A 12,478-nucleotide genomic window follows, 5' to 3' on the forward strand; every position below is an offset into this window, starting at 1 on the left:
ATGTAGGAAAATGTCAACACCTTTACCTGTAGTGGGTATTATATTTTAAATTTTTATTATTTAAATAGAAGAAAAATGAGATGTCATTGTTTTAATGTGCATTTTTTTATATTAATGAAGTTAATGTTCTCTTATTTTTTCATGTTGACTATTTTAAAAACTTTTTCTTATTAATTTAAAAGAGTTTTTAAATTATTAATTTTTAGTTTGTCTCTCCTTTATTGCAAATAATTTGTCCCTAGGTGTTTGTTTTTTTGTTTTTTGTTTTTTGTTTTTTGTTCCTTGTTTTGTTTTTTGTTTTTTTTTTTGGTGGTGGTGGTATTTGATTCCCAGAGGATATTTTGGTGTGTGTATGATTTCTGTTGTTGAAAACTCTTCCTCTTGCTGAAGGCAACTCATTTTTTTTCCCCAAGCAGTTAACTAAATTTTCTACAACCACTGTTTGTGGCCATTTTTCTCTATTGATTTGCGGTACTTTTTTTTTTTTTTTTTTTTTTTTTTAAGGATTTTATTTATTTGAGAGAGAGAGTGCATGAGCAGGGGGAGGGCCAGAGGGAGAGGGAGATGCACTTCCCACTGAGCAGGGAGCCTGATGAGGGGCTTGATCCCAGGACCCCAGGATCATGACTTGAGCGGAAGGCAGATGCCCAACCAACTGAGCCACCCAGGCTCCCCTCCCCTTCTTAAAAAAGATGTATTTTTAGAGAGGGAGGAAGAGCATGAGTGGGAGGGGCAGAGAGAAAGAATCTCAAGCAGAGTCTGGGAAGTGTGGAGCTGGACACTGGGCAGGATCTTAGGACCCCGAGATCATGACCTGAGCCAAAGTCAAGCTGCAGTTGAGTCAGATGCTTAACTGACTCTGCTCCACCCAGGCGCCCCTGTGGTATGACTATTATTACATATTCAGTCCTATGATACTAGAATCTTAGGACATTTTTACTTTGATCTTTTATACTCTTAAGTGTTCTTTGCTTGTCATTTTTTTTGTTTTGTTTTTGTCATTTGTTTATTTTATTTTATTTTATTTTATATTTTATTTATTTTATTTTATTTTTTATTTTATTTTTTATTTTATTTATTTTACTATTTTATTTTATTTTATTTTATTTTATATTTTATTTTTTTTATTTTATATTTATTTTATTTTATTTTATTTTATTTTATTTTATTTTATTTTATTTTATTTTATTTATTTTATTTTTGTCATTTGTTTTAAAGTAAGAAAAATGTGGGCAGCCCGGGTGGCTCAGTGGTGCCTTCAGCCCAGGGCGTGATCCTGAAGACCTGGGATCGAGTCCCACATCGGGCTCCCTGCATGGAGCCTGCTTCTCCCTCTGCCTGTGTCTCTGCCTCTCTCTCTCTGTGTCTCTCATGAATAAATAAATAAAATTAAAAAAAAAAGAAGAAGAAAAATGTCCTCTTTCACATTTCCATTAAGGAAGTTTAAGATTCTGAATACTTCCATGGCATTTTTGTTTTAGGAAGGAGGTACATATTGTTTATAAGAGATGAGAGCAAAGAGGGTAGTGGTTGGCTCCTTTATTTTTATTTTTTATTTTTATTTTTTTAAGGTTTATTTATTGAGGGAAAGAGCCTATGCATAGATGGAGGGGCAGAGAGAGAATCTCAAGCAGATTCCATGCTGAGTGCAGAGCCCAGGGTAGGGCTCCATTTCACTACCTGAGATCATGACCTGAGCCTAAATCAAAAGTCTTCTGCTTAAATGACTGAGCCACCCAAGTGACCCTTGGTGGTTGGTTCCTTAAAGCAAGGCTATGAAGGTGGATCACCCTGCGTCATCACAACTCAGTGTATGGGGCTCCCCTTAGCAGGTTGTCAAGGTGCTCCTAGCTAGTGCACCTACAGTTGCACTGTTGGTTATGGTAGCTTCTAGCCATGTGTGGCAGTTTAAACCTATTGAAGTTAAATATTTTCTCATTTACACTGTCCACATTTCAAATTCTCAATAACATGTTTATCATACTGGACAGCACACTTTAATAGAGCTTTTATTTCCGTAAAGGTTCTATTGGAGAGTGTTGACCTAGATCCAAATAGATTTGGGAAAACTTGACTCATGGGTCAGAACAGAGCACACCTTAATTGGTCACATTCTTTTCTCTGCAGGAAAGTCTATATAGAGGAAAGAAAAGATAGTGTGTATCAAATGTTATGCTAAATTTTTTTAGAGTAGTAAAATTTTTTATTTAAAATTTTAAATTTGGGATCCCTGGGTGGTGCAGCGGTTTGGCGCCTGCCTTTGGCCCAGGGCGTGATCCTGGAGACCCTGGATCGAGTCCCGCGTCGGGCTCCCGGTGCATGGAGCCTGCTTCTCCCTCTGCCTGTGTCTCTGCCTCTCTCTCTCTGTGTGTGACTATCATAAATAAATAAAAATTTAAAAAATCTTTAAAAAAAAATAAAATTTTAAATTTGACTAGTTGACACAATGTGAACATTAGTTTCAGGTGTACAACATAGCAGATTCAACAACTCCATATGTTAGGCTGTGCTTACAAGTGTAGCTCCCATCTGTCACCATATAAGTCCACTCCAATAGCATTGGTTATATTCCCTATACTGTACCTTTTACCCCATGACTTATTCCATGATTAGAAGATTGTGTCTCTCACTCCCCTTCACCTGTTTTGCCCATCCCTTCCACACTCCCATTATACTAATTTTTAAGAAATATATCTTTTATGGTTTTTTATTTTTTGAAGGTTTTATGAGAGAGAGAATAGGCAGAGGGAGTGGGAGAAGCAGGCTTCCTGCTGAGCAGGGAACCCAATGCCAGACTCAATCCCAGGACCATGGGATCATGACCTGAACTGAAGGCAGATGTTTAACGAACTGAGCCACCTAGGTGCCCTCTTTTGTGATTTATAAACACATTCTTCAAGGGAGATGAAGTAAGCTGTCTAATATCCCCAAAGATTGTCATAAGGTGGCCTAGTGAGCAGGAATCCCAGCTTCTAGCTTTTCTTCTACTTCATTGTTAAAATGATTATTACACCCTAAGTAGGTTTGTTATTATTAACAGTTTAGGCAGTATGGGGAAAGGCAGGGAAAGCTGACTTTAGAGTTGAGTTTATCTCCAGCTCCTGCCCTGGCCGCCTGCTGCTCCCCTCGGGCTGCAAAGGGCCAGTTGTTGACAAGCATCAAAAAATAGGAGCCCAGGCCAGGCTACCGTGGCAGCTCAATGTTTAGGGTCACTGACTCATACGGTGTCTGCACATTGTTTTCATCATCTGCCCTGGTTTCTGATGCATTAACTTTAAGAACTATCGTTAACTTAGGATGGAGGATCACTGGGCACATCCATTTGTGGGTGGCCCAATTCTAGCCTGAGTTCTACAAGCACCTGTGACGAAAAGAGTGCAATGTGGTTGGAGCTAAATTGCATTCAAACTTTTGAGAGCTGAGCTTCGGAGACTATCAGGTAGGCTCCGGTACCTGAATATTCTAACAGGAATCCGAGGTTTGAGGGCTGAAGCACATCCAGCCTGGTGCGGCAGACAGAGATAACAGCTGGCACTGCAGACCCAGCTAGTCGCCAGCCCTGGGATATGCACCGGCAGGACCGACAAAAATCCGATCCCGGGACCGGTAGGTGAGGGGCTAGGGCTGCCGCCCGCCCCGCCCCTCCCGCGCAGCCCCGCGCCGCCCCGCCCCCGGCTTCCTCGTGACCCGTGTCCCGCCCCCCTCGGCCGGGAGCACCCCCGGCTGATTGGCCCCTCCGCGGCGTATCCTCCGGCTGGCAGCCAGGCGGGCGCGTCACGTGGCCGAGCAGCGTCCAGGGCGCCGAGCCGCGGGCCGCCAGGCATGGACCGTCAGGCCGCCGGAGCCCGGGCGCTGGGGGCCGCCGAGCCGCCTCGGGGGGCGCCCCCCAGCCCGGGGGTGAGCGCGGCCGCCACCTGCGGCCCGGGGCGGGAAGTTGCGGGGCTCGCGGGCCAGGCCGGGCCGGCCGTGCCGAGCGGGGCGGGGCGGGGCGGGGCGGGGGCCGCGGGGCCAGGGGAGCGCCGTTTGGGCGCGCGCTCGCGCTGGAAACTGCCGGGCCGCGGGCCCGAGAGCGTGGGTGGGCGAGCGCGGCGGGCTGGCGGTGCCGGGCGCCTCTGCGCGCTTGCCGGATGGGAGGTGATGCTGACGGCCGGGGGCGGGGGCGGGGGCGGGGGCCCTGGGCCGGGGGGCGGGGGGGCCTGGGCCGCGCGCGGCCAGGTGAGGGACCTGTGACCACGGGTGGCTACGCACAGCGCGCCCTGGGCACCACATGATGTCTCCTGCGCTCTCCTTTTCTGTTTACTGAAACCAAAGGCCCAGCTTGACGCAGGGTTTCCAAAAACTTGTTTTCATTTGCGCGCCAGACAGCTTCTGGTTTTTCAAAGACCGTTATTACCGTCCTCACCTGTCCTTGTTTACGGTCAGTAAGTTCTGGATGGTGAGCTCCGTGAGGGTGGCTACCCTCTGTTGAGTGCTGTAAACCCGGCGCCTGGCGTAGTCCCGAGAGACACAGCTCCTAAATCTGAGGGAGGAATGGAATGCTTGTTTAAGCATCAAAGATGGCACTAAACCGGAGTAAGATATGAAAAATGTAGTGATAGGTATGAAATTACTTTGGAGTGCAGATGGGATGAGACTTCAGGACCTACAGGAAGGGATGTGCGCTTCTCTCCAAGGGGACAGGGTGGTGGTGCCTGCAGAGGCCTGGAGGTGAGGAGGTACAGGGCAGATGGCTGGGAGCTGGGGTCATAGAGCCTCAGAGCCAGGGGAGAGAACGATGCTCCACAGGTTGATAGGTGGTGATGGGGAAGTGTGAATGCCATGGCCAATGTTAGGCTCCTATGTGGAGGGAAAATTTTTGAGCAGAGTGACGATTAATCCTGTTAAGGTTGGGCAGGGTGGGTGAGTGGGAGGACAGGTAGCTATGGCGGTGGTCCACGTGAGGGAGCCTATCAGCTGACCTGCAGTAGTCCAGAGGGTTGTCATTCAACCATTCCCAAAGTGGAATTTATTCATTAAATCTAAGGATGACTAGGCCATGAGCCAACTGGGGCTGGTGCCAAGTGCAGTTTAGGTGTGAGGGCAAAGAAGGGGGGTTTCAGTTCAACTAATGTTACATTCCTGTTATGTCCGCGGTGTTTTCAGAACTGTTCTCTCAATTGTAAGCTCCTTGCAAGGTCAGAATAGTCCTCTCCAGTGTCCAGAGAAGGAAACCCAGGCATGGTGGTTGAAGCAATCTATCCAAGGTCACACTCTGAATGAATGGCAGAGCCTGTCATTGAAACCAGGTCTGTGTTCAGGCAGGCTGTGAACATTTATTGTTCCATTTACAAAATGGTCTTTAAGTGATAGAGCAGAGAAGCATATGGTTGGCTGTAGAAGAAGATTTCCCTTGAGCATTACTTAGGAACTACAGCTACATGTTGCCCCCATGTATCAGGAGACAGAATTTGGCAGGAAGTTAGAGGGAATGAGGTTGGAATGATTAAAATTTACAGGCTCAGAGAAGAGATTCACAGAGCTGGAATCCCAACTTCTCAGGAAGAGGTGCTGCCTGCAGCTACTGCTGGGGTCTCAGAGCTTGGAGGAGGGGTCCTGAGGGCCTAGGATGGAGACCCCTGAAGAGAGGGCCCAGTGATGAGGTTGGCTCTGCCAATGTTGGCAAACTAAACTGGATCAAGCAGCTGCTATAGGAAGGCACTGCTGCTGCTGCCAGGGGTGAAGTGTCGCTGGGGTGGTATCTGCAGGAATAGGAAGGAGAAAGGCCCTTCTACCTCCAGCCTTGATGCATCTAATACGGCAAAGCAGAAATAGGGATTGCAGAGTCCCAGCCCCACCCTCAGAAAGGTGAGGATGGAAGACTGGGGTTTGAGGCCATGAGACGGTAGCTTAATACTGGGGGTACCCCACACATCCAAGTCCTGGGTAACTGTTTCTTCTTCCTGCAGGCCAGCTTTGCCCCTGCTGACCGCTCTGGGCAGGAGAGAGAGACTGAGAAGGCCATGGATCGGCTAGGCAAGTAAATGGTGGAGAAGGGGGTGAATGTGGGAGAGACCAAGGACGCGATGAGAGGGATCGTCCCTACGTCTTGTTGACCTCCTCTTTCCAGCCAGTTTTCTTTGCTGCTGAGTTGCCTTTTCCTTCCTTCCTTCCTTCCTTCCTTCCTTCCTTCCTTCCTTCCTTCCTTCCTTCCTTCCCTTTCTTCCTTTCTTATTTTGTTTATTCGTTGATGAGAGACACTCAGAGAGACGTGGCAGAGAGAGAAGCAGGCTCTGTGCAGGGAGCCCGATGTGGGACTCAATCCCGGGACTCTGGGATCATGCTCTGAGCCAAAGGCAGGCGCTTAACCACTGAGCCACCCAGGCATCCCTGAGTTGTGTTTTCTGCTTAGTGTTTCCACAGTGCCCTCATTTGGAAGTCCTGTTGGAGCTTTCTTTAGTGAAGTCCTGCCCCTGTGTCCAAATCCATCCCTTCTACTGAGAAAAGACAGCTTAGGGCAGTGGCAGGAGTATATAGGCTTTGAAGCCTGGCCATGTTGTTTTCACTTGCAGCTCTGGTTCAGGAGTCTGGGGCTTGAATTTTGTGGCTTTAGATAAATCATTTATCCTTTCTTCTTCTTTATGATGGGGATAATAATGCTTACCTCAGAGGGTGGTTCTGAGGATCGGGTGGGAAGATATAGAGCTGTAGTAGCCACCAGCTACTGGTGCTCTTTTAATCTAAGCTAAATAGAATTAAGTACAACGAACACTTCAGTTCTCTATTCACATTAGCCATGTTTAAAGTGCTCAGCAGTCACATGTGGCTCATGCTAGCTAGTCTTTTGGAGCACAGATGAGAGAATATTACCATCATCACTGAAAGTCCTGTTAGAGAGTGCTGGTCCAGAAAAAGCACCATGCACACACGGAGATAATAGTCATAACAGCTGACACTGAGTAAGTGCAAGGTACAATTCTAAGTGTTTCTTTTCCCCTTGCCCCCTTTTAAAAACAACCCCCACAACAATCCTATCTTCATAGTTACAGATGTGAAAACTGAGGCACAGAGTAAAAATTAAAAAAAAAAAAGTGGTAAAACACATAAAATTTATCATTTACCAGTTTTAAAGAGTATAGCTCAGTGCCACTTCATACAGTTACGGTGTTGTGTAACCACCACGGCTGTTTAGTTCCAGAACATTTTCAGCATCCCATGAGGAAAGTCTGTGCCCGATAAGTAGCCACACCCCATCTCCCCTTCCTTAAGTCCCTGGCGACCACTGATCTGCCTTATGTCTCTGGGTTTCCCTATGCTGGTTAGGCAAATGTGAATTGCATGTAAATGGAGGATACCCTATATGGCCTTTTATGTCTGGCTTCCTTTACTCAGCATATTTTCAAGATTCATTCATGTACAATGAATCAATACATTCCTTTTTATAGCTGAATCCCTTCATCATATGGTTACACCACATCTTGCTTGGTTATTCATTCTGTTGATGGGCATTTATTTGACTTGTTTCCACCTTCTGGTGATTGTGAGCAGTACTGTCATGGACATTTTTGTACAGATCTTGTTAAAATACCTGTTTTCCATTCTTTGGTCCATGTAGGAGTGGAATGGCTGGGCTGTGTGTTGAAGTTCTTGAAGACTTGGTTAAGTATGTTTCAGCTTAGTCACACAATTGTTGATTGGCAGAACCCGCATTTGTACTGGGGTAGTCTAGCCCCAGAACCCATGCCCTGAACTATTACTTCTTTGCTTATAGCTGTTGGTCATTCTTATGCAGTACTAGTAACATGGCTGTTTTTAGGCTGATTCTTTTCCCAGCTCTACCTGGCATCACCATAGCACGATACGGTTGGAGGTCTCTTATCCTCTCCCAGACTTTCTTCCATTATTTTGAGATTTTTTGAAAATATACTGTCCAGCCCTCTCCAGTATTGGGAGGAGGAGACGTGGTGGCTGTCTATTGTGATTAGATGGGTTCTGCTCTTCCATCTGCTTTCCTCCTGCTGCACCTTGTCCTGTGCTCCTTGAGGATGAAGAGAGAAATAGAATAGTAAAAATTCAATTCAAGTTCGTGTCATGAAGGCTTATCATTTGCCAGATGCCCTTTGCCTCAATTACCCATAAACTACTAAAAATATAAACTGTGCTTGATTTGCTTGATTCCCTCTGCAAATTACAAGAGTTTGCAATTAATGGCCTCATTTAAGGCAAAAAGTTTTATTGAAAAAAAAGATCAACCATACTTCATAAAAGGTAAACAGAACAACATTTTTGTTTTATTTTTTATTTATTTTTAAAAGGTTTTATTTATTTATTCATGAGAGACAGAGAGAGAGAGGCAGAGACATAGGCAGAGAGAGAAGCAGGCTCCATGCAGGGAGCCTGATGTGGGACTCGATTCCGGGTCTCCAGGATCACAGCCCTGGGCTGAAGGTGGCACTATACCGCTGAGCCACCTGGGCTGCCCAACATTTTTGTTTTAAAGTGCTCAGGTGGGGCAGCCCGGGTGGCTCAGCGATTTAGCGCCACCTTCACCCCCGGGGTGTGATCCTGGAGTCCCGGGATCGAGTCCCACGTCGGGCTCCCTGGATGGAGCCTGCTTTCTCCCTTTGCTTCTGTCTCTGCCTCTCTCTCTCTCTTTCTCTCTCTCATGAATAAATAAATAAAATCTTTCAAAAAGCAATAATAAAGTGCTCAGGTGGCTAAAGAACTCTGTACACTTGTTTCACTTCTTGCCCTCACAGTAAATCTGGCAAACATTTTCCAAGCACATGATGAGTAGGCCTTGTGCAGATGCTGGTGGTTTTAAGACCTTCTCCCTTCTGTTGGTTTCTTAGCCAGTGGAGCACAGAGTGTCCCTAATGGTAGTCCTACCCACGATGAGGGCACCCACTCGGAAGAGGAAGGCTTTGCTGTGGATGATGAGGATTCTGATGGGGACCTGAATACCTGGGAGCTGTCAGAAGGGGTGTCCAACTGTCCGCCCAAGGAATCGGCTGCTGATATTTTTAACGAGGACTGGGACTTGGAGTTGAAAGCAGATCAAGGCAATCCATATGGTAGGTGTGGCATTTCTGGGGGGTCCAAGGTTTGGAGATCCTCCTACCAAATTACCCCACAGGCAGACCGTTTGAAAGACGGACCCAGTCTGTGACCTTAGCCTGACACCTGTTACAGGGCTGAAATTTCTGTGACAGCTTCTCTTTCATATTGGAAAAAAATACAAATTTTGTAGTTGACTTTATAATGTATCAGTTTTAACATTGAAACAGTGTTGCTCTCTTAAAATATCGGTGTGAATCTAGCTTCTGCAGACAGAAGTGCTGTCTTCTGCAGTTGCAGCCTCTGCACTGCAAAGGATCCCCCTTTGAGAAGCTCCGCTCAGGTGGCTTCCTCAGAATGAACACATTTGCAATCCAGGGAGCACTCTGTGTGCTTTTAAACAAAGAAGTTCAGGTGTCTGTCCCCTAGGTATTTTTGGCTCTCGGTCCCTGCCCCCCCCACCTTTAATCTGTTTTTTTGTTTGTTTGTTTGTTTGTTTTTTAACTGCTTGCAGATGCCGATGACATCCAGGGTTGCATCTCTCAAGAGGTCAAACCTTGGGTGTGCTGTGCCCCACAAGGAGACATGATCTATGACCCTAGTTGGCACCATCCACCTCCACTGATACCCCATTATTCCAAGATGGTCTTCGAAACAGGACAGTTTGATGATGCTGAAGATTGAGTGTGCAGCTTCTGGCTTGGTGGGTGGGCATGCCTTCCAAATGAAGTTCTCTCTCTTTCATGGAGGTGGAGGTCACATTTGATGACACATTCCCAGCGATCCCCAAGTCGAGCACACAGACTGGCATTAGATAAGGTCCCAATGTCCTCCAGTTATGCTGTTGTTGTTTTTAATGAGCTTCTCCTTGGGACATGTGAGTGTTTGTGTCTGTGTCAGGAGGAGTCGTGTTCTTTATAAATAAAGGTAGAAAAAATTTGATCTGCTTTTGTTTACTCCCCTCCCCCCTTCTAACTGGATACTTACTTACCAGCAAAGCCTTACTCCTTCAGTTAAGGAGTAATGGCTTTGTAAAATGGCTTACATTTTAAGGATTGGAATACTTGGACACTTAAAACTACTCTGTGAAAGAAAATAATTTTTTGGGCAAGGATTAGAATCCAAAAAACATTGATGACTTGGTGGCTGATTTCTTCTATTCCTGTTGATGAAAAATTGACCATTTACTTAGTTAACAGGAACGTTCTGCAGGCCGTAACACTAAATGGCAAATAGATTAAACCAGCAGTTATGTAGCCCTCAGCTGGTATGAAAGGATTTTTTAACTCATTTACTTACTTACTTACTTATTTATTTATTTATTTATTTATTTATTTATTTATTGAGAGACCCAGAGAGAGAGAGAGAGGCAGAGACACAGTCAAAGGGAGAAGCAGGCTTCATGTAGGGAGCCCGATGCGGGACCCAATCCCAGGTCTCCAGGATCACACCCTGGACTGAAGGCGGCGCTAAACCGCTGAGCCACCCAGGCTGCCCAGACTTTTATTTTCTATTTAATCATTTAGTCTTTACAATTCCTTACATATGAAGTCACTGGGTTTTTAAATCATCTTATTTTATTTTTTAAAAGATTTTATTTGTAAGTAAGCTCTACATTGAACAGGGAACTTGAACTCACAACCCCACAATCAATGGTTGCCTGCCACCCCTGACTGAGCCAGGTGTCCTAAATCAAGTCATTTTAGAAATGAAGAAACAAAGACTCAAAATGTTTTGATTTATGGAGAATGCCAGAGCCAGGAAATGGCAGAACCATGCCCTAATCCCACATGTGACCCTGAAGTCTGCTCTCCGCTGCCCACCCCCTTGTAAGTACAAGCCTAGAGGCAGATTCTGGGGGAGCCATGCCTTGGTAGTCTGATGAAGCAGAGTAAGTCACCTTTGCCTCTGTGGCTGGCTCGGGGATCACCTCCCTGCTTCCCAACTGAAGTTGAATCAGGAACAAGCTTCAGATCTGAAATCTGCTTCAACTCCATAGCAGTGAAATGAACATTTAACCATTTAAATGATTTTTTCAGGGTCCCCACAATGTGTGGGAGCAAGGCACGATCTTCTGAGGGGAAAGCAGTGGCTTTCGCTGCAAGGGGTCTCATGACCAAAACTGTCCCAGGGAGAAAAAAATATCCTCTTGGCTGTCCTTGCTAAAGGGACAGTCGTAGACCATATGACCACATGGTTCTGTGGTTCCTCTTCCTCCTCCTCCCTCTCGTCCTCCTCTCCCCTCCTCCACTCTTCCTCTCATCTCCTTTCATCCTCCTCCTCTTCCTCCCTCCTCTCCTCCTCCTCTGCCACCTCGTCCCAGTGCTGGTGCTAATTAGACAGATGTGAAAATGAGCATCTCGGCTGTAAGAAGGTGAAACAGAAACTGAACCAAGAAACGGGGACTCGAGGAGGTTGGCAGAAGGGCAGAATGGCAAGGTTGTGCTGTCTTAGGACTGTGTAAGTGGGAGCAGTGAGGCAGTGGAACCTGAATAAAAGCACAAGTCACCAGGTGGGTGGAGTATATGGATGTTGGAGGGAGAGAGCAAGGCACACAGGATGAGACCTTGTGTGAGAAGCTGAGCAAAGGACACTCATTGGCTTCTGCTGCTGTGATCCAAGAAGCAGTTGAAAATCAAGGGCACTCTTGTTTTTTAAAAATCAATCTTTGCAGTTCCTCTTTCTGGTTAATTCCAACAATGGGTAGGAGGGCAACAGGGTCTCCTGGAGGAAGGATGTAGGAAGCTGAGGGATGTCCGGAAAATAAGAAAATGAGGGAGCTTAGTCAATTGTTCTGGTTTAAATGGTGTTCTGGTGTGCCCCTCCCCCCAACTTAATCCAAGCACTGGGAAAGATGTAGAAGGATAACTCTCTCTGGGCTGCAAGCGTTGGGTATCTTGAAGGGGGGGGGGGGGAAGTAAGGGGAAAAAAGTAATGAAATGGAAAAATGCTAATGATACAGTAAGTGAAAATACAGACTAGGAAACTGTTCTGATAGTACTGTAAAGATGAAACAGTGGTATATGCAAGTGATAAGGACTAACAGGAATAAATGGAAACAATTTGATTACATGATGGAGTTGCAGGCAGTTTGCTTTCTTTTTTTATTTTTTTAAAGATTTTATTTATTTATTAGAGAGTAGGGGAGGGGCAGAGGGAGAGAGAGAAAGAATCCCAAGCAGACTCTTTGCTGATCATGGAGCCCAACATGGGCCTCAATCTCACAACCCCAAGATCACAACCTGAGCTGAAGCCTAAGAGTCGAATGCTTAACCAACTAAACCACCCAGGCACTCTTTGAAGAACTTTTAAAAAGTCTTTGTGTTAGATTAGGTTAGGATTTAATTAGCATTCCTTTTCTATTTGCTTGTTTTTAAAAGTAGCATGTAGGAATAGAACAGAGAGAAATGTGCAGAAGCAGTGAGTTTTCCAATTCTGCTTTAAT

At 45.8% G+C, this 12,478-nt stretch overlaps 1 protein-coding gene across 1 annotated transcript; it reads left to right on the forward strand.

Annotated features, from left to right (window-relative positions):
• Positions 1-3,767: 3,767 nt before the first annotated feature.
• Positions 3,768-9,973, forward strand: COPRS (coordinator of PRMT5 and differentiation stimulator). Its single transcript, XM_055326239.1, has 4 exons — positions 3,768-3,897; positions 5,946-6,016; positions 8,833-9,050; positions 9,548-9,973. Exons 1-4 carry the CDS (start codon positions 3,823-3,825, stop codon positions 9,715-9,717), a joined length of 534 nt encoding a protein of 177 aa, XP_055182214.1. The 5' UTR covers positions 3,768-3,822; the 3' UTR covers positions 9,718-9,973.
• Positions 9,974-12,478: the final 2,505 nt, after the last annotated feature.

The sequence above is a fragment of the Nyctereutes procyonoides genome, unplaced genomic scaffold (assembly GCF_905146905.1).
Source record: "Nyctereutes procyonoides isolate TBG_1078 unplaced genomic scaffold, NYPRO_anot_genome, whole genome shotgun sequence".
NCBI lineage: Eukaryota > Metazoa > Chordata > Mammalia > Carnivora > Canidae > Nyctereutes > Nyctereutes procyonoides.

Bases quoted from the DNA above. Each gene is read 5' to 3' on its own strand.
- COPRS (XM_055326239.1), top strand. From the start codon at position 3,823: ATGGACCGTCAGGCCGCCGGAGCCCGGGCGCTGGGGGCCGCCGAGCCG. The intron at 3,898-5,945 runs GTGAGCGCGGCC...TTCTTCCTGCAG, and splicing joins GGGCGCCCCCCAGCCCGGGG to GCCAGCTTTGCCCCTGCTGA. The intron at 6,017-8,832 runs GTAAATGGTGGA...TTTCTTAGCCAG, and splicing joins GCCATGGATCGGCTAGGCAA to TGGAGCACAGAGTGTCCCTA.